Raw genomic sequence first — 21,584 nt, 5'->3', positions numbered from 1 at the left:
GGTAGGAGGAAAACTTGGGTAGCTTTTCCTCCTGCCCTGCTTCCACACAGTCATGTCTACCCAGCTTTTCCTCCTACTTTGCTTCCACACAACTGAAAATTGGGAGCCTACACAACTCCCAAACCCAGGAAGAACATCGTTTTTGATTGTGCAAATGACCTCTATGTGTAAGTTGCTTTAAGTATGCTTTCTTTACATAGAAAAGCGACTAATATATTTCTAAAAGAAATTTAAAGGATAGAAACCTACACAGGCTAAGCCTATTTAGCTAAGCCTATTCGGAGGATCAGGATAGCAGCGTCTTGCTCTCTTCCACCCTTGGTAAAAACCTGGGTACAAAAGCTGAGTAGCCCTGCTGGGACCAACCTGGGCTAGAGGGAAATGTGCGAATTCTGATGATCATGCAAATCTGGGCAGTCCACCTCCAACTTTGATTTTAACGTTCGGGTGAACCAGTGTATCTTAAAGAAAAAGTATATGAGAACCTCTTCACAAAGGCTGAATTACATCATCAAGATTGTAATTCAGGTTTGCTGAAATCCATCTATGATATCAATACCATCTGCACTGCCATTGGTAAACAATTTAATAGAAAATGGGAGTAGAAGTTTAGGGTTGCCAAATACTGAAGAAAAAATCCAGACAACTGTGCTAATCTTACCTCTTATTTGTAAGCATCTAGAGCCACAGTGAAAAAAATTTGGCCAGCTTGTGTCTTGGGGGTAAGCTAACTAACAATAATTACAGAATCTGTGTGGCACTTTATACTTAAGAACATATAGCTCTCAAAGCAAAAGTCAGTGCTTACAAGTAATTTTTAGATGGCATCTAATTTCAAAAGGGCTGAATTTAAAAAAGTATTATTATTTACACAGAGAGTGTGGGAGATATTGTTATTGTTATTTTTACATTTATATATATGGTTTCTTAATGCAAACTATTCTCATGGTTGGTGGGCATGTAAGAATTAGGGCTGAGTCAACATTGGGAAGAGTGATTCATTATTAAAAAAAAATCACCCCCTGTGAAACACTCCCCATTTTGGAGATAGTTTGGAGAGGAGCTGAGTAACAGGGTGAACATGTTGTCCATTCAGAGTGAGGGCAAGAACACTGCCCTCATTCCAATTTGACTTTATAGTGTTGCCACATAGCAGAGTCTGATTGGCTAAATGCAGCTGGCTACCTGATTCCTGATTGGCTGGAACATACAGGCAGCAAAAGAACAATATTAAAAAAATAAAATAAAAAAATTAAAGGCACTAAAGCAGCTGCCAGAAGAAATAGTGAACAGGAATGAAAAGTACAGGAATGGTAGGGAAAGGCTAAGATTTTGGAGAGAGTCTTTCTGAGAACATTTGGGGCCCCCTGAAACTCTCATTTTTGTACTGAAAATGTACACCCACAAAAACCTGGGTAAAAATCTGGGATAATCTATATATGGACGATAGTACGGAATTTAGCTAGCAATGTCATAAGAAATAAGCAGGGTATATTGAAAGCCTTTAATCACATGTTAGGGTTGTGTCTTATGGTTAAAAATGTTTTCACTTGCAGTTCTCAATATAATGGAACAAATATGATTAGTCCCCAGTTCAGCACAGTTGCCACATCCTCCTCCGAGGTTACCTGAATGGTGGTTTTCAAAGACATTTAAAAGGATTAGTAATAAAATTAATTATGGCCGCAAAATGAATTCTAGCCCAATCCTGGCAAGGTCCATGGATCTTCTTGATTGATGAATAGCTCAGGGAAGTATGGTGAGTGCCAAAAATTATTAAACAAATTGTCTGTGAGAAACCAAGACAATCTGTTCTTGTGGTTGTTTTGATTTTATTGGTCTCCTTTTGTTCTGTATTGTTAATTGCGCCACCAAGACTGTTAACATGTTTTCCTCTTTTACCGAGCGAGGTCATTCACACAGCCAAAAAACTGTGGGTGTGGGAGCTGTGTGTGCTCCCAAGTTTCAGTAGTGTGGAAGCAAGGTGGGAGGAAAACCTGGGTAGAAGAAGTGATTGGGTGGAAGCAAGTGCAACGAGGAATTGGGAGCATACACAGCTCCCACACCCGGGTAGAACACAATTTTTGATTGTGTGAATGACCTCAGTATGGGTTTATCTGAGCACAATTACCATGTTATAGTAATTTATGTTGTGTCATGGAATGGTGAGGTCATATACCCAATCAGCAGAAGGGAGTTGGAGGCAGTAAACCCAGCTATTTCTGATCATAAGAACTCGCTGGACTGCCTCTGAACAAGCCCGTCCCAGATCACGGTAGCCTAACTTCTCTACCCAGGTCTTTACCGAGGTTGGAGGGAAAGGGAAGTCTTCGTATCTTGGTTCACCACTTGTGTGCAGAGATTTCTGCTGAAGACTGTTCCCAGACAGCCGGAAGCCACTTTATCATAGAGTTCTGTGGCTAGAGAGGCCAATCAGAGCTGGTGCTGGACTGAGGGCTGCCTGTCTACTGTGTGTGCAATGCATGCTAGGATATCCTTGGAGGAGACAGCTCTGTTATTCCATATCAGAACACTCAGCTGTCTTGGTCATCTGTGGGATGAGTGTCCAGAGCCCAAGAGAGGCTCTGCTAATCTGTGGGGATCAAGGTAGGGGCTCTTTCCTATCCCAAATCACCCCTAGATGATCATGTGAAAGATGTATTAAGGTTTTTTGTTTCTGTATAATGTAATTTAAGTGCAAAAAGAATTTGAGAGAATGTAGCATTCCTCTAAATCAAGACTACACAACTTTGGCCCTCCAGTTCTTGTTGGACTACAACTCCCATTGTCCTTGACTATTGACCACTGTGGCTGGGGATGATGGGAGTTGTAGTCCAACAGGAGCTGGAGGACTGAAGTTGTGCAGCCCTGCCTAAATCCTATTCCAGCCAAGCTGGAATAAATAATTTCCAGGACTCAATGAGAGCCTTTTTCTCAACTTATTGGCATACATTTGCTGGATTCCAGCAAACTCATTTTGATATATGGGCTATGCTATCAGCAGTTTAGAAAGGATAAATGTGTCTCACTCTGAAAAAGTTACTTGTTATAGATTACTTATTATATAACTTTATTTTATTTTTATAACATAAATATGTTAACACAATCACAGTGGTTCCAGTTAAAGAGTTAATTGGGATTAGTGAGCCCAGTGGCACTGATTATGTGAACCCAAAGTTTCAGGGCAACCCTGGTTAAACCGCTCCGGTTAACCAGCATTTAACCAAGGGAGACAACCAGGATTGAATTCTGGTTAAATACGGATCAACTATGGCGGTTTGATGGGGGTTGCTGGAAATCCGGGGTTCACAATAAGAACATAAGGACAGCCCTGCTGGATCAGGCCCAAGGAGGCCCATCTAGTCCAGCATCCTGTTCCGCACAGCGGCCCTCCAGATGCCTCTGGGGAACCCACAGGCAAGAGGTATGTGTACAATAGCTCTGTAAGGCTCAGCGACCCTGGTTAACTCTTTAACCAGGATCACTGTGATTGTGTGAATGCAGCCAAAGTCATATTAATAATAAAAATAAATAGTGTGTGTGTGTGTGTGTGTGTCTGTGTCTGTGTCTGTGTGTGTACACACAGCATCTGTTCTTTTTTCTAGATGGTTTTTAAAAGATAATTAGCGGTGGATGGGAGTTTGTCATTCTTTAGCAAATGATACCAATACTTATACACTACTAATTCTGGAGCGGAGCCCTGGGTTCAAGTTCAGCTCCAGGTAGAGGGGCGGGGTGATGATGCTGGGAAGACTCAAGAGGACAGTGCCTGTGGTCATTCTGCTGGTATTGGGTGGGGAGATTATGGCTTAGCGGCTGGAAAGAGTGATAGAAACCTAGGAAGCTGCCTTGTACTGAGTCAGATTATTGGTCCAGCTAGCTCAGTGTTGTCTACACAGATTGGCAGTGGCGTTCCCAAGGTTTCAGGCAGGAGTCTTCCCCAGCCCTACCTGGAGATGCTGCCAGCCAGGGATTGAACCTGGGACCTTCTGCATGCCAAGCAGATGCTCTGCCACTGAGCCATGGCCCCATCCCCTAAGGCAGGGATCCTCAACGTTGGGCCCCCAGATGTTCTTGGACTTCAACTCCCATAATCCCCAGGCCCAGTGGCCTTTGGCTGGGGATTATGGGAGTTGAAGTCCAAGAACATCTGGGGGCCCAATGTTGAGGATCCCTGCCCTAAGGGGAAGATCGTAACAGCTGACAGTGCTCACATGTAGTCACCCATCCAAATGCAAACCAGGACAAACCCTGCTTGGCAAAGGGGACAATACCTGCTCGCTACTGCAAGACTGGCTTAAGAATCAGAGGCCGCATCTCCAGCATTACAAATTCTTTTTTTTCTTTTTTCTTTTTAACAAGATGTGGAATTTGGAGGCATATTGGATCCCCCCCTCTTTTAATTAACAAAATATGAGAAGGCCACAAAACACCCCTGCATTGAAAAATGCACAGGGCGCCATCAAATATCCAGGGCCAGCCCTAACCAGCTGGCCAAGGGGTTCTCAAGCTTGAGTCCCCAGATGTTGTTGGACTACAACTCCCATCATCCCCTGCCACATGACAGGGGATGATGGGAGTTGTAGTCCAACCCCACCCAAGGACCCAAGCTTGAGAACCCCTGCAATAGGCAATCCTGGCAGCTGCAATGGGCAGGAAGGTCTGAGGTGCTCCCAGCTCATTGAGAAACTCGGCTATGGAGGAACAGAGTCCTCATCCCCACTCAGAACGTTGGGCTAACAGGTGGGGACCATGGCAAGCCCCTCCCCCTCATTCTGAACATGGAAATCTATGGCATTCACTTCCTTACATTAGAAATGTCCCCTCCCTCTGCTCACTGTGAGGGACAAGGGAATGGTGCTGCAGTCAGGAAAACTTGAGGAGATCAGAGAGTTGCCAGTGCTCTATACAACAGGATGCCCAGAGAGGCATCAAAATTAATTCATCTTGGGCAGCCATGTAGTTTGCGCCAGCTTGGAAAGATCCACCCTGATCGCCCAGTTCTACAGAAGTCAGCGTACCTAGACCATGACTCCTTTTGCTTCGTGACTTCTGGGCAATTCCAAGGGTAACGGAATCAGGCATGTTGCCACTTTTTCAATGACTGTAGCCATAAGCAAATGTTCAAGTTGATATTATATATACCCATGGGCAAGAAAACATCTCCTAGTATACAGCTGCATTTTCACCCCCCAAATATTTATTTATTTATTTATTTATTTATTTAAAGATTTAATATACCGCCCAATCCACACTCAGGGCAGTGTACAAAACAAGAACAACACCTGAGATTTAATAATATATTTTTTTGTAATCGTAATATTGTAAAATATTATAGATAGTGCTCGAAATGTGCAAGTAACAGAATCAGAAACAATGTCCAAACAGCAGTAACAGAATCAGAAACAATGTCCAAAGATTCTGATTCCATTACCAACATGTTTTGTGTCAGCAACGGAATCAGAATCTTTGGCCATTGCTTCTGATTCTGTTACCACTGTATTTTGCATGTTTCAGACATTATCTATAACATTTACAATTTTTGTAAAACAATGGCCTTATAGCAGGAGATATTCTTTTGCCAATGGGTATATAGAATGGCAACTTGAACATGTGCTTCTGGCTACAGTCCTGGGGAAAGTGGAAATATGCCTGATTCCGTTACCCTTGGAATTGCCCTTCGGTAGCTTGTATATATGGAACTGTCACATCCGACGGAACAGGAAGTGGCATCTCTGTCACTTCTGGAGGGGCGGAAGTACCCAGCGCCCAAGGTCTTCATTGAGATGGCAAAGGCAGGCACCTTTGGGGACATCCTGGTTTCTCTGCGCAAGAGACAGAGCACGTGATGCGCACTTACTGAAACTGCTGCAGGGGGCGGAAGTAGGCCCGCGCTTCCTTTCCTCTCTTTCAAAGCAGCGCATTGAGCAAAAATGTACAGGCACTACAGCAAGTGGTGATGGCACACAGGCACTGCTCACCGAAAGGACACCGGCAGTGGCGTGAACGATCTCGCCACCCCTGCGAAATTTCAGCACCAGGAGAGAGCAAACCCCAGCTGCTTCAAGGGGTCGTGCTCACCCAGATCCTGTTGCTATTTGCTCTGTCCTAGAGTGGATCTTTGTGGGAGCTTGTTGGGGGGAGTGCTGGAATACTGGGTTGTGTGATCAGTGTCTTCCAGCACCCTAGGGACTGCGGGGGGCCTTCTAAAAGTGACTAAGCCAAAGTGACATGTTAAGAGCCAAAGGGCATCACCATTGATAACTGGCCAATGGCATCCTTGGCTTTGGAGAGGGTTGGGCAATATACTCTGCAGCGCCCCCTTCAGTCGGGAGGGTGCCGTACAGTCAGAATGGGGTGGTATATTTGTGATTGGCATGTGCGGAGGAGGAGGGAGAGAGGTGCAAGGAAGGAGATGTCTCCATCTCACCCGGGCAGGAGCGGAATACGTGGATGGAACCTGCGTCCCAGTCAATGGAACATGGATGGCGTACAAAGCTTTACACGAGAAAAGCTTTTACACTGGAACAGACAAGCCAAGCTGGGGCAAAGACTGCCACCCGCAGTCCTGCCCAGGCAAAGCAGAATCCAGAGTACCTTACCACAAGACGGAAGCAAGCTAGCATGCGTAGGCTGCGGGCGGTTCCAAAGGGAGAAGGGGAGGGGAACCCCGTCTCATTCGTTAGCAAAATAATATGAAGAATCGTTTAAAAATAGGAAAAGAAAAGAAAAACCAAAGGGAGGCGGATTGTTCTCCGCCACATTCCGCGTGACCTCCGGGTCAGCGGAGTTGTTCAAGCGAGTTCATTCAATCCGTTTCCTGGGTTCTGCTCTTCGGAAGGAGACAAACGACCGTCAGACATCAGCTTCCAGAGCACCCATGATCCTGACCTCCAAAGAGTCCCAGGCACAAACTCCAAGGTTTTCTTTCACAGCATTGGCCGGTTTGCTTATTCTTATATTTTTTTTTCTCCTTTAATAAACACTCCACTGCAGCGTCCCATTCTTGGAATTCAGAGGCGAATCCAGCATGCATCGGCAGATGCCCCATCCTGATTCCTCCAAATCTCCCATCTCTCAGGAAGGTACTCCTCTTCGGCTTCCCGTATCGACCATGAACGACGCTTACCATTTCAACTCCAGGCCCGACCATCCCGAATCCATGCCTGGGAAGGCCTTCAAGAGGGTTTGCCCCTTATTCTTGCCCCACAACCCATCCAGACTGGGTGGGAGAACAGGCAAACATCTGCCCGCCACGACGTACCAACGCCTGGACGGAAACCACTTTGATCCAGCACTGAACAGTGGCGAGCCCTACCAATTTCCCCATCTGCCATTGCGGTTTCTTGCTCATTTCCATTTTCTTTTGGCTTTCGTTTTTTGCGTTTTTTAATTATTTTTTTCCAAAATAAAAAATAAAAAATGAAGATTTCGGGACAGATCACTACAAGGAAGACGGAAGATGATAAGAGTCATGGGGATTAACAAACGCGAGGCGGGATTCTTTCACGTTGTCTGTGCCATGGAGATGAAGACACACCTGCAAAAGTTCTCCATGGGTTCTCCTTCAGATGACCAAACACTTGGTCTGTTACTCATTACACATGGCGTCGCCCGTGTCGGAGTGTGGTCTAAGTCACAGCATCTCTCCCGGAAAAGAAAAACAAAATATGTATACGCAATGAATAAATAAAACCATGACTCTGATTGGTTGGTCAGTGCTGGGTTGGGATTGGAGGACACAGCTCCAGAAGTGGGTCAGATTCTTCCAGGGAGCGGCTTACTCGATCACCATGCATCGTGGCAGGTGCTGAGAGAAATACTTGAAGAGCTCTGGAGTGGCCCCGGGACAATTAGTCAACTCAAGCTCTTCTAGATCTTGAAGCTGCACCAAGCCTGACAGTCCAGTGGTGGTTAGAAGTGGGCAGCCTGCAAAACCAACATCGGGAAGCACCCAGTGAGAAAGGAAGAAGAGCGAATAGAGACAGACCCCAACCACACATGCAAAATAATTCAGAAGATCAGGAAAAACTAATATAATCCTAAATTAAATTTAAATTTAAATATAATCCTAAATTAAATTTTACCATACTTAATTGGCATATGTATGAGGCTTTTTAATGTTTTATGACTTTTTAAATAAACGATCGTAATTGAGTTTTAAGCCAATTTATGCAGAAGTTTTGATTTTTATCTTTAAAAACACACATTTATATTCTTATTCTTTGGAGTTAGATATTATAATTTAGAATTAATCTGGGTTCTCACAACCAGCTCTGTGGGGCTCCGCAATCCTAGTTAACTCCAGGATCTCTGTGATTGTGAGAATACAACCTAACTGAATGTTTGATTATTTTTGATATTTCTAGATATTTTTCTGGGATGTTTTAATGTGACATTAGTTGCTTCTCTAAGCAATGCCTTGAATACACATTTTATAAATGCAGTATATTTTTGTAGATATCTTGATTCTGGTCTAGGAGGGTCCATTAATTTTATTTCAGCCAGGTCCTAATTTGGTTGCTTTTTAGTACCACATTTGCCTGAACAGTAGTTGAATATAATACGATGCCTTAAAGGACGAAGATTAAATTTACCCCAATTTGTTTGGAGGACTCTGGATCTAAGACAACCTCCCTATATTTCACTGGAAAGAACTGGGGTTGGGGGAACTCATCTTAGATTTGGGTAAACACGGTATTAAAAAACATCATGACACAGTGAGGCCATTCACACAATCAAAAAGGCTATTCTCGTGTGCACTAAAATCGGGCTAGGGAAGCTCAGCCCAATTTTAGCCACGTGCGAGAACTGCGGCTGAAGTGATTAGCCACGGGTAGAAGCAAGGCAGGAAGAAAAGCTACCCAGTTTTTCCTGCAGTTTTGCTCCCACACAATCACTTCTACACAGGTTTTCTTCTAACCTTGATTCCACACAACCAAAAATTGGGAGCACACACAGCCCCCAAACCCAGGCAGAACACCATTTTTGATTGTGTGAATGACCTCAGTGAGTGGTATATGCACAACTTTAATGTCAATCGGTTTGGCCTATGAGTCTGGGGGTTAAAGTGGGTTGACCCCCCACTTTTCTGTCCCCATCATCATAATGGCTTGGGCACCCTTATGAAGGTTTGCTTCTCACTGAGACCCACCACCCCACTGCAGGAGAAACTTTCCCCGAGTTTGGCTCTCACCAGCAAGAGACAAGAGGCGTAAACTTCTCATGCCCAGAAGGTGCTTCAGGCCAAAATCCTGAACCTGAAACAGAAGAAAAGATGGAAGAAGTGCTAGGAAATGTAGCCCTTCCTATGGCTTTCCTCCTAGATCTCTGAAGAAAGGGCTCTGTCTCTCTTATAGGGCCCTCCCAGCAGTGAGAGAAACATAGAGCCGATTTGTGTGTGTATGTGGGGGGCAGTAGTGACTGAACCAACATCATCACCACCCCCTTTCTTCTCTGCAGCTGCAAGCAATCACCCAAATAAATATTATTAGGAACTGGGCACAATCCCACCCCCACATTACGTTGAAGCTGAGCTCAGGACCATGAGCAATAAAAGTGAGGGCTGGCTGGTTCTTCATTGCAGCCGTGAAAAGGCACCGATCCGATGTATGTACCTTCCAGGGAGTAAATCCCATTGCACTGAATGGGATTTATGTCGGAGTAAGCATTCTTAGGTTCAACCCTGCAGGGCAATCACTCACTTTTGACTCTGCCACGAGAACAGAGGGCGTGGGGTGTTAACATTAGAGGAGGCCCTCCTTATCCGCGGGGGTTCCGTTCCCGCCTACTTCGGTGGACAACGAAACTGCAAATAGAGACCTTAACTCTATGGAGATTGTACGGGTTAGGTTCCTAAGCAGTGTGCTGAAAATCATAAGGAAAAGTGGAGGTGGGGGGAGAGCAGAAATAAGCATAGTACTTTGCTCTCCAACTCTCCAGATATGCCCCCCAAACTCCCAAATCCTCCAATTTTCATTCTTTTTTTGGGGGGGGTGCAGAAAGCCACAAAATGGCTCTCCACTACAAAATGGCGGCAGGAAACGACACCAGAAGCCATTCCTGGCCACTTGGGAAGCATGGATAGGTGAAAATAGCCCTATTTTCACCCCATGAATAAAGAAACTGGGTCCCTATGACCTGACTATTAATATACATATCTGCCAATGGAGAACTCGTGAATAACGAGGGTCTCTTGTATATTACTGGCTGTGCCAAATCTCAGTTAGAACTGCGCTTCCAGCCGATGGTGGGAGATTTATGTTGCAGCAGCACTAAGAGAAGTTACCATTGTGTGGAAGCAACCACAGGTGTGGTCATCCTCCCTGGTGAGACACCCTAGGAACCCACCCACCCTTCCTCGGTCCTTTCACAGTCTCTTCGTGGTGGAGGATCTCAGGAGCTTTCTTCATCTTGCCTTCACTCCAGGACCTACCTGGCAGCACCAGCGGAGGTATAGGTTTCTAAGGGATGACATGGTGGACAGGTAACTGAGTCCGGTATCTGTGATCCGTACGCACCTGTGGGAGAGGTGGAACATCAGAGCTGTAAGGGGAAAGATATGAGCAAGAGCAGGAAGGGGACATGGGGAACCTTAAGGACAAGCAAGGTGTGTGGTCTGCATGTTTTAGGGATGACTCGAAGGGGTAGCAAGGGATAGCAGGCACCGCCCCCCAAATAGGAGGCTCCCTTACACTGAGTCCGACCATCAGCCCATCTAGCTTAGTATTGTCTACACAGATTGGCAGTGGCTTCTCCAAGGCTGCAGGCAGGAGTCTCTCCCAGCCCTATCTCAGAGATGCCAGGGAAGGAACCTGGAACCTTCTGCATGTAAGCAGGCAGGTGTTCTTCCCAGAGCGACCCCATCCCCTGTGGGGAATCTTTTACTGTGCTCACCCATGTAGTCTCCCATTCAAATGAAAATCAGGGAGGACCCTGCTTAGCAAAGGGGATGAGTCATGCTTGCTACCACAAGACCAGCTTCCTCATCTACCAGAACTGTACCGCAAGGTGTCAGACAATACAGTCATGGCATTCTATGGCCCTATAAGCTTAAATTAATCATTTTTAAAAGTCTCCATTGTTTAAAGGAGCCCAATTAACTCACTCCTCTACCCCAGAACAAGCTACAAACGTCAGTGGAGCCAGGGATATAGTAGACACATTAATTACTGTAATTACTTGTATATGTATACTTTCTTATTTTTAATTTTTGCAGGAAGGTAGTGATCCAGTGAAGGAGAGCAGGTCTTTTGGTAGCAAGCGTGAATTGTCCCTTCTGCTAAGTAGGGTCCACACTGCTTTGCATTTGAATGGGAGACTGCATGTGTGAGCCCTGTAAGATATTCCCCTTAGGGAAAGGGGCCACTCTGGGAAGAGCATCTGCATACTTGCAAGCTGAAGGTTCCAGATTTCCTCCCTGGCAGCATCTCCAGGATAGGACTGAGACAGACTCCTGCCTGCAACCTTGAAGAAGGTGCTGTATAGAAAATATTGAGCTAGATGGACCAATAGTCTGACTCAGTGGAAGGCTTCTCCTTATGTTCCTGTGTTCTTACTTAATTACATTAATCACATTACCTCTATAAGTATTTAATGTATTGCAAAATCCCCACTTCTCTAATAATGTTCTTTGCTGCCCCTTTGTTTCCCCAGACTAATTGTACTTGAGTCACCTCTGCCCTATTTAGAGCGTTTTACGTTTACCCAAAGCAGCTGTGGAGCTCCCCATTTAGTGCAGAGGGAGGGTTTTTCTTTGCTCCTTTCTCTTATGCTGTTTTCCCACCGAAAATTGCCTCCTTGAAACTCCTGTATGTCCTGTGATTGTCCCATCTCACGGACAAGAGTCCATGCAGGCTGGAAGGCAAATGAGCAGCACCACGGACAGCAGCAAAGTTGCAGCACCATGGACAGCTCTGTGCGAGATGTTGCTCTGGTAGGAGTCATAGAGGTATGCTGAGCTCTTAAATATCCCAGAGCTCTGACTACCCCTCCTTGGGTCTGTTTCCCAAGGGAAGTGGACCTGGAGAAGTGTTGGCTGCTGTCTCTTCCATGGTTCATTTTACTTTGTAGTCATTGGCTTCTTTCTGAAGTGAATACAGCTTATGAGATCCCCCCCCCCTTGTAATTTCTGTGCTAACAGTCTGATACAGACCAAATGGACAGCAAATGGAAGGGCTCCTAGATGACCTGATTGGGTTTTTTTGTTTTCTTTTGCTGAGCCACCATCTTGTTTCAAGAGGGTGACTACTCACCATCTTGGTTGACTTTAAAAGGGACTTAGAGAAATTCATGGAGGACAGATCTATCAATGCCTACTAGTCTGGTGGCTACAGGCCACCTCCAGCCTCAGATGCACTATGCCCCTTGGAACCAGTTGCAGGGCAGCAACGGCAGGAGAGAGGGCATGCCCTCACATCTTGACTGGGGGGCTTCTCAGAGGCATCTGGTGGGCCACTATATGCAATAGGATGCTGGGCTAGATGATGTGATGACCCCCACGGGGGTCATGGAGGAGGGTTCCTCAGATGAAGACCCAGAGCAGGGAGAGAAGGTTGAAACTCCAGTTGACTCAGCAGAGCTGGAGCTGGCAGGCTTGCAGGCCCCTCTGACTCCTTCCCTTCTTCCTCCTGATAAAGCCTCAGAGGCCTCTGAAGTCGAGGTTCCTGCCCAAGATCCCTGGCAGCAACATGTGGCCAGAGTACAGGCTCAAAGGGAGGAATGCCGCAGGTCAGAGAGACTGGCCAGAAGGAACGGTGTTCCAGCTCTGACCCGGCTGCATCTCCCTGACAAGGCCCAGCTGCAGTGATAGGCAGGACTCTCAGCGCACAGCCTATTTAGAGCAGCCTGAAAGCCAGATCTGTGCTGGAAACCAAGTCCGTGGTGACCAGCCTTGACCCTGAGCTGCCTTGACCCTGGAATCTGAACCTGTTTTGTTTTGACTGACTACGATTTGTGTCCCCCCCTGATCCTGACATCTGTGGAATTCCTGGTGCTGACCTTGTGCAGCGTTTGGACTACACTCCGTCTCTGTTCCTGTCTGACTGCATCTGTCAGCTCCCCCTTCCCCTCTGGAAGGAGTGATTTCGGAGCTGCTGGGCAGCCGGCCAACGCAGGTCATTACAGTTAGGCCATCGGCCTGATCCAGCAGGGCTCTTCTTATGTTCTAAAGCAGGGTTTCTTAAACTCAGATGTTGTTGGACTACAGAATCCTCAGCGGCAATGGCTTTTGTTTGGGGATTCTGGGAGTTGTGGTCCAACAACATCTGGAGGCCCAGGGTTAAGAAACCCTGTTCTAAAATATAGACACCATCCCTTTGTGACCCACCGCACATGCGGGTGGTCTCCTAGGGGGCTCTGGTGGTGGTATTCATTTGCCAGTCTGCCATATTGATTCAAGATGATTCAACCACTCAGAGCAGGGGTTCCCAAGAGGGGGTACTAGTGCCTGTAGGAGTACGTGAAGGGCTCCCAGGTAGTACTCAGAACCCTCCTGCTTCCCCGCACTGCAACTGCTATTTGTTCCCCATCTGAGGATCGCTGGATTAAAGATGACACCTCCTCAGCGATGTCTCCACTGCAGAAGGGGAGGGTGGAGGGTGAAGACCCTCCTCCTCTGCCCCTGATTGGCTGGCTATGTGCTGAAGGTGTCAGCACACTCCTCCCTTCAGCCTGATTGATGGGCTTCAGAAAATTAGCACTGAATAAGACAAGTAAACTTGTCCTATTGATTTCAATGGGCACAGTGGGGAAATGACTTGACTAGCAAGCCAGAGGTTCGAATCCCCTTTGGTATGTTTCGCAGACTATGGGAAACGCCTATATCGGGCAGCAGCAATACAGGAAGATGCTGAAAGGCGTCATCTCATACTGCGCGGGAGGAGGCAAGGGTCAACCCCTCCTGTATTCTACCAAAGACAACCGCAGGGCTCTGTGGTTGCCCCAAGTCGACACCGACTCGACGGCACACTTTACTTTATTCAAGAGTAAGCTAGTGTGGATGTGAACCAGGGACTGTAGTAGCCTGTCTTCCTAACTGTAACATTTGAATATGTGTCTTTATGTATGTGTGCATGTGTACACACACACACACACACACACACACACACACACAATCTCTATGAATCTTGAATTGAAAGTTTGTGACAGAAGGGATACACTCGTTAAAAATGGTTTAGGAGGAGCCCCGATTCAGAGTATTGGTGGCACCATTTTGCTAATCTTGTGTCAACAGCTCAATACTAACCAAATTCACAGCACTTGGGGGTCAAGTAAGAGTCACCACATTAAAAGAAGCAGAGAGTAGGTCCCACTAGCTCTACTTAGAACTACTCGTTCCCTCTTGTTTTTGACTGATATCGTGAGTCGAGACCATATGGGGGAAAGCAGCAGACAAATCAAGAGATGAATAACGAATCAAGATGACACGGTACAAGCCCTGCCTCCACTCTGAGACAGACTCCCTGTGCGTGCTAAGACGACACGCAAGGGGGCAGTCTCCGATCAGAGAGACTTAACGGGCTGTGCAGTGGTCATCCTCTGAGTTGAAATGTATAGGACACGTCCCACTAGTGTTTCCCTCCGTGGTCAATTTCACGACAAGCATTCTGCCCTATTCAAAGGACAGGGTGGCCGAAGGAAACTCTGTACACGCTCTGTACACCTCCCTCAGCTGTCTGGACTTTCTCTAAGAAATTATTCTGTCTTGTTGGGTGGGGAGAGGTGGAATATAAATGGAAAGTTATACTCCCCTTTTTTCCCTTTCACTTTTTTCTAAAAAAAAATAAATCATTTTTTTTTCTCAGCAGGCAACACCGAAATTCCTTAACTGCAACCATTTCCCTTTTCGCTGATATCCCAACACAGGAACATAGGAAGCTGCCTTACACTGAGTCAGACGCTTGCTCCATCTAGCTCAGTATTGACACAGACAGGCAGCGGCTTTTCCAAGGTTGCAGGCAGGAGTCTCTCTCAGCCCGATCTTGGAGATGCTGCCAGGGAGGGAACTGGGAACCTTCTGCATGCAAGCAGGCAGGTGCTCTTCCCAGGGTGGCCCCATCATCCCCTAAGGGGAATATCTTCCAGTGCTCACACATGTGGTCTCCCATTCAAATGCAGACCAGGGCAGACCCTGCTTAGCAAAGGGGACAATACATGCTTGCTACCACAAGACCAGCTGCTGCTCATCAATCCCATTCTCCGTGGCTATTACCAGGGGTCTCCGTTCCCTACGTACCTATCAAGCACCAGCTCCTCCAACTTATGGAGGTCACAAGCGATGTACTCTAGGGCCATGTCTGTGATCCGAGGGCACCATGAGAGGTCCAGGCTCCGGAGTTTACGGAGGTTCTCGGCCACCAGCTCCACCCCGTCATCGGTCACCTTGGAGCACCCGGAGAGGCTGAGCACGCTCAGGTTAGGGAGGCTGTGAACCATGTTCACCACCCCATGGTTTGTGATTTCCCAGCAGGAGTTGAGGCGGAGAGTGTGAGTGGTATAGCCCTGCTTGGCGGTGAAGTAGGCCAGGGCTGTGTCCGTCACGTGGTAGGCCTGAAGGTTCAGCTCGGTCAGGTTGGGCAGCAGCTGAGAGATGGCAGCAATGGCGTCGTCGGCCACGTTGATACAGTCGCTGACGCTCAAGGAAGTGATACGGGCATTCAGGCTCGACCAGAGCCCCGCCTCGGTGAAATCGTTGCACCCGGAAAGTTCCAACCGCATCACGCCTTGCATCTGCTCCAGCATCACCTGTGAGGGGGAAACAGAGGTTTTGTTGCAGCTATCTCTCCACTTGCGATGCCAAATCAGGCTTTGGCTATTCTCGGAGAGCGCCTACAATGGTCATAGGAAGCGGAACAATATTCTGAAGTTCGGAATGCCCACATTGGCAGAAAAGGAGTGCTGTTGCAAATTCATTTGTCAACTCGAGGGGATGGACTGGGGCTCAGAGGAAGAACATCTGCTCGGCATGCAGAAGGTTCCCCATAGTCCACGAGGAACGTAGGAAGCTGCCATACACTGAAGCTATTCTCATGAGCTGCCGAAACTGGGCAAAGGGAGCTCAGTCTGGTTTCTGCAGCTCGCCAGAACCAATGGGGGTAAGCCTGGTGGCTCCCAGCGGAAAGCACACTTGTGTAGCCACCCTCTTAAACAAGGTTAACACTCTGCTAACCTTGTTTTTTTTTGGTCGTGTGCCTGCCATGGCTGGAGAGGGAAGGGGGGGATCCCAGGAATGCACTGCACACTCGTGTGGTGCATTACTGGGGCTCCGGTGGGTCAGGGTGCCGTGTGGCGGCACTTCTCTTCACCTGAGCCCTGGAGCTGCTGGGTGTGGGAGCGCGAAAGCCAAGGTGAGGTAAGTGATCATCTGCGGGGAGAGTGGGTCAGGCCCATTCTCCCCGCTGAACCTCTTTCAGCTCTGCACACTGATCATGTGTACAGCCTTACTGAGTCCATTTAGCTTAGTATTATTGACGCAGACTGGCAGCAGCTTCTCCAAGGTTGCAGGCAGGAGTCTCTCACAGCTCTGTCTGGGAGATGCTGCCAGGAAGGGAACTTGGAACCTTCTGCATGCAAGCAGGCAGGGGCTCTTCCCAGAGCAACCTCATCCCTTAAGAGGAATATCTTCCAGTGCTCACACATGTGGTCTCCCATTCAAATGCAAACCAGGGCAGACCCTGCTTAGCAAAGGGGGCAATTCATCATTGCTACCACAAGAGCCAGGCCCACAAATTTTGGCCACCGGTACCATCTACAGGAACTAATACTCATAGTGATTTTTGGCAACATCTCCACCCCTCCCTCTGCCCTGAGATGGAAAATCAGGTTTGTGTGTGTGATCATCCCTTCTTTATCCCTGTCCCCAAATGTGTAGGGTAACACTGCAGTCATTTTTGCAACAAAGCGAAGGGTTAGGGTTCGGCTCAGGGTTAGGGTAACAAATTGTTGTACTTTCCCCATGGAATCATCTTTGGAGGACAGTCCTGTCCCTTTTCATTCCCATTCCTCTGACAACGTTGATAAAATTTTATAGCCATTTTTGTCTTTTTAAAACTTTAAAAACCCAATCGTGAATTTGGCCACTGCCAACCTGATGGGACAGGACAATCAAAGAATGGTAACACACTGAAAGCTGGAGGCCTTGCAATCCTATCACCCCCTTTTCCACCCATGGGCGTAGTTCCCATTGGGCAAGGGGGGGGGGACAAATGTCCCCAGGCCCGGAGGGTCAGGGGGCCCACAAGGCTCGGGTGCATGCGTGTCTGCCTGTGGGAGTGGCCCCCTCACTTGCTCTCCTTGCTGCTGTCCAGATCCAACTCAGAAGCAGCAGCAGAGACCAAGACAGGGCGGGCGAGGAGTAGCCAGCAGGAGTCGGAGTGGAGGGCAGCAGGAAGGGCGTGGGAGGTAGCGAGTGGAGTGTGCACCCAACTATGAAGCTCTTCTAGCAAAGGAGGGAGGGGGAAGGGCACCCACCCACTGGTGGCAGCTTTAATGGCTGCGGCAGACCCGGCCCAGCCGCTCACGTCCCTCCCTCCTTGCCTGCCTCTTTGTGAGAAGAGCCTGGATGGGGTTTGCAGGGAGAGTGGGCTAAGCCCGCTCTCCCTGCAGATGAGCAGTCAGTATGCTCTGACTGCCGGCTCTGTTACGAAGCCGGCGGGGGCTGGGGGGATCAGGGGCCACGCTTGCCCTGCGGGAGCACGCAGGGCATGCTGGAGAGACCTCCAAGGCTGTTTTTCAGCCTCCTGGTCAGGGGTCTACTCGTGAGTTGCTGCTACTCGTGAGTTGCGCTCGCTCCGCTAACCCGGGCTTAGGGGAGGGTTGTTTTAGCGGGTGACCCGCTTTCACGAGACTCGGCTTTGGCTGTGAGCCTCGTGGTTCTCACGGGCATACAAAATCAGCCTAGGCTGCCTTAGTCCGATTTTGTATGCCCGTGAGAACAGCCTCGGTGAGGCTATTCACATGAGCATGCAAAACCAGGTTAGAACCAGCCCCGTTTTGCATGCTCGTGTGAACCACTGTGATTGTGCCCGATCCCGGTGGCTACATGTTGGCAAACCCGCCTAACTAGCCAACTAGTTAAATGAGGTTAAGGGAGTGAGCTCTGCCTTAAGTTCGTTTTTTAAATCGTGTGGCAGCTCCAGCTGCTTGCAGCCACAGCTGGCACACTCGGGGGGGGGGGTGGAGAGGGGATCCTAGTAATGCACTGCACATTATTGGGGCTCCCGGACGCAGGGCGACACATGGAGGCACATGGGGAAACACGGCCACCCGGGGAAACACGGACGATCGTCTGCCAGGATGGTAAGTGTAACCCCCTCTCCCCGCAGACCTCCCGGGAGTTCTTCTCAGTGATCGCGAGAAGAGCTCTAGTTTCCGATTGTGTGAATGGCCTCCTTGTTTTGTGGCTATGTTGTGGTTGTGTTTTTAAAACTTGGTGAGCTGGAAGTTGGAGTCTACTTCCCAGTCTGCACATTTCTGCCTCTTCACTCCTCTGGGTCTCCAGAAGTTAGATATGTTTTCAGAGGCGGGCAGGTGGGAGGGGGGCAGAAAGGCTTGGTTCGGATAGAACGCTTCATTCCAGGAGGGTCAAAGTTATTTGGCCGGGTTTAGCATTGTGAAAAGAAGCTATAGTGAGCTTGGGGCTTTGGGGCTTCCCCTTCCTGATCCTCTGGGAGGAACGGAGATTGAAAAATTTCATTTTAGCTTTTGAATAAACCACAGTGTCCCATTACATCCAGTCTCAGAACAGGGGCGGTGTGTGTGTGTATGTGGGAGGGGGGAGTCCTTAATTACTGATTTCCTATAATTCTGTTTTTTTTAATCACTGAGCCGAGTCTCACGATCAGTGAGACCCGGTTTAGAAGGGTGAGCGGGGAGGGAGCCCAGGGCGGCCAGATTGGCTGCCCACATGTTTGCCAGCTCCGTGACAGAGCCGGCGGGGGCTGGGGAGCTTGGGGACCATGCGGAAGTGAGCACACAGGGCATACTATATACAGTATAAATGCATTGCAACGAATGCATCAACATTTCTCAGCATCGAAGCAGTAGACCTACCTCCAGGCCTGCGTCCGTGATGGTTGATCTCTTAAGGCTCATGGACTTCACCCCTTTCTTGGACAGGGGGTAGTTATCAATGAACTCACAAATGTCCAAGTCAGAGACGCCCACCAGGCAGAACCCGTCGAAGCCCCTGACGGCAAAGCCCTGGAGGTTGACAAATTCCTTGTCCCCACCGGGCAGGATGTTATACAGCTCTTTGGCGTGCAGCACCGGCGTCAGGCCCACCCAGAACTTGGGCTGGTACAAGACCCTCCTCCACGCTTTGCACACCTGGGCCAGGACGCACTTCTCGCAGGCGGAAAAATACAAAAACAAGCGGTTGAGGATCTTCTCGTCCACCGCCAGCTGCCTCTCGGTGGGGGAGTTGGAGAGCCCCTCTAGGGACGGCACTTCCCCATTGGAGGGGGACGTCTCGCTGGATTTGAGTCCCACCACAGAAGCTCCGGAAGGAGATGGCACCCCTGCCAGAGCAGCCAAGGACAACGGCGAGGCCAGGCTGGTGATGGCCAGGTCACTGTGATTCACTAAGGCTGGGCTGATGATGGCAGGCACAGAGGAAGGCTGGCACAAGCGGTTTTTCATCGCTGGGGTCCCTTTGGTGATGCTGGCGGAGCCAAGTCCATTGGCCTGGGTGGGGATCTTCACTAGTCCATTCCGGGGTAAACATGGGGGTTTCGTGTCACCGTTGCTCTGGTTCGACATCTTCCAAGGTCACTCTGGAAGAAAGCCAAGAAGGGAAATATGAGATGGGACCACAGAAGCATCCGCTAAGGCAGGGGTTGTCAAGCTTGGGTCTCCAGATTTTGTTGGACTACGACTCCCAATGGTCTTCAAGACTGCAACTCTCAAGGGTCCTCAAAACTACAGTTCCAAATAACCTTCTGGACTACAATTCCCAAGAGCCTGACCATTGTGGCAGGGGATGCCGGGAGTGGTAATCCCACGTCATCTGGGGAACCAAGCTTGACAACTCCTGCTTTATCTCAAAGTCTTGAGTCTACAGTTTTATTTTCAGTGTTCTCGCCTTTGGGAATATTCTTATCTCTTTATAAGATAAGAAGAAGGATCCTGTGGATCAGGCCAAGTCTAACACCATTCCCAACCATGAACATAAGAATGTAAGAACACAAGAACAGCCCTGCTGGATCAGGCCCAAGGAGGCCCATCTAGTCCAGCATCCTGTTTCGCACAGTGGCTCACCAGATGCCGCTGGAAGCCTACAGGCAGGAGTTGAGGGCATGCCCTCTCTCCTGCTGTGACTCCCCTGCAACTGGTTCTCAGAGCCATCCTGCCTTTGAGGCTGGAGGTGGCCCACAGCCCTCCAACTAGTAGCTGTTGATAGACTTCTCTTCCATGAGGTTCTCCATGACCAGGTAGAAGCACAGGGACGACTCCAAGAGGAAGCAAGGGATAATGCAGACCCCCTCAAAATATTTCCCACTCCCCAGCCACCAGACTGGGACTTTACAACAGACAATACCATCATATTGTCTGACACTAGCTTAAAAAGGCGTCCATTATTTTAAAAAGTCTCGTTCACTCACTAGCAGCAGAAGCCAGTGCAGCGAGCTAGGTAGAAGAATCTTCCAGCCTCCCAGGAGCCAAGCCAACCTCTTCGCCTCCTCCCGGGCCAGGAAGTGAGCTGGGTGAGACCATGTGTATGTGGTCAAGTTCTGACCACCTGTCCTCTTGACCCTTGACCGACATGGCTTATACTATCTGGCAGGGGGGTTGTTGCAGAAGACCTGGTAGAGATGATAAATGTGTCTTTGAGGGAAGGTAGGATGCCTCCTTGTCTTAAGGAGGCAATTATTAGACCACTTCTGAAGAAGCCTACCTTGGATCCCTCAGCGTTGAGCAACCACAGGCTTGTCTCCAACCTTCTGTGGCTGGGCAAGATAATTGAGAGGGTGGTGGCCTCCCAGCTCCAGGCAGTCTTGGAGGAAATTGATTATCTAGACCCATTTCAAACTGGCTTTTGGGTGGGCTAAGGGGTGGAGACTGCCTTGGTCGGCCTGATGGATGCTCTCTAACTGGGAATTGACAGAGGAAGTGTGACTCTGTTGGTCCTTTGGGGCCTCTTGGTGGCTTTTGATACTATTGACCTAGTATCCTAGGTCAATAGTATCCTTCTATGTATTTGATGTCGAATTGGCTCTAGGTCGAGGCGACTCGCACATCTCTGTATCTTATGTTCTCACCTACTCCATTGGACCTTTCATCAGTTTCCTCTGCATGACTGCATAGGAAGCTGCCTTACACTGAGTCAGACCATGGGTCCATCTAGCTCAGTATTGTCTACACTGACTGGCAGCAGTTCTACAAGGTTGCAGGCAGGAGTCTCTCTCAGCCCTACCTGGAGATGCTGCCAGGGAATGAACTGGGGACCTTCTGCATGCAAAGCAGATGCTCTTCCAGTGAGCCATGGCCCCATCCCCCAAGGAGAACCTCTACCAGCGCTCACATGTAGTCCCTCATCCAAATGCAAACCAAGATGGACCCTACTTAGCAAAGGGCACTATTCATGC

At 48.6% G+C, this 21,584-nt stretch overlaps 1 protein-coding gene across 5 annotated transcripts in view; it reads right to left on the bottom strand.

Annotated features, from left to right (window-relative positions):
• FBXL16 (F-box and leucine rich repeat protein 16) overlaps nucleotides 1-21,584 on the bottom strand; it is a 75,223-nt gene that overhangs the window by 12,738 nt on the left and 40,901 nt on the right. For 3 of the 5 annotated variants that reach the window (XM_053276308.1, XM_053276307.1, XM_053276309.1), the window contains 5 exons: nucleotides 19,051-19,772; nucleotides 15,236-15,744; nucleotides 10,436-10,520; nucleotides 9,197-9,260; nucleotides 1,491-7,929 (listed from right to left, as the gene is read on the bottom strand). In XM_053276308.1, the coding sequence (XP_053132283.1) occupies nucleotides 7,781-7,929; nucleotides 9,197-9,260; nucleotides 10,436-10,520; nucleotides 15,236-15,744; nucleotides 19,051-19,758 (1,515 nt within the window). In that variant the 5' untranslated portion in view covers nucleotides 19,759-19,772 and the 3' untranslated portion in view covers nucleotides 1,491-7,780. Of the gene's footprint in view, nucleotides 1-1,490; nucleotides 7,930-9,196; nucleotides 9,261-10,435; nucleotides 10,521-15,235; nucleotides 15,745-19,050; nucleotides 19,773-21,584 lie in introns of those variants that run through there. The other 2 variants (XM_053276311.1, XM_053276312.1) reach the window with 2 other exon arrangements.

This window comes from Hemicordylus capensis, chromosome 13 (genome assembly GCF_027244095.1).
Source record: "Hemicordylus capensis ecotype Gifberg chromosome 13, rHemCap1.1.pri, whole genome shotgun sequence".
In the NCBI taxonomy this organism is placed as follows: domain Eukaryota; kingdom Metazoa; phylum Chordata; class Lepidosauria; order Squamata; family Cordylidae; genus Hemicordylus; species Hemicordylus capensis.
The sequence above is the reverse complement of the archived record's forward strand: the minus strand, read 5'-3'. Positions and strand labels throughout refer to the sequence as shown.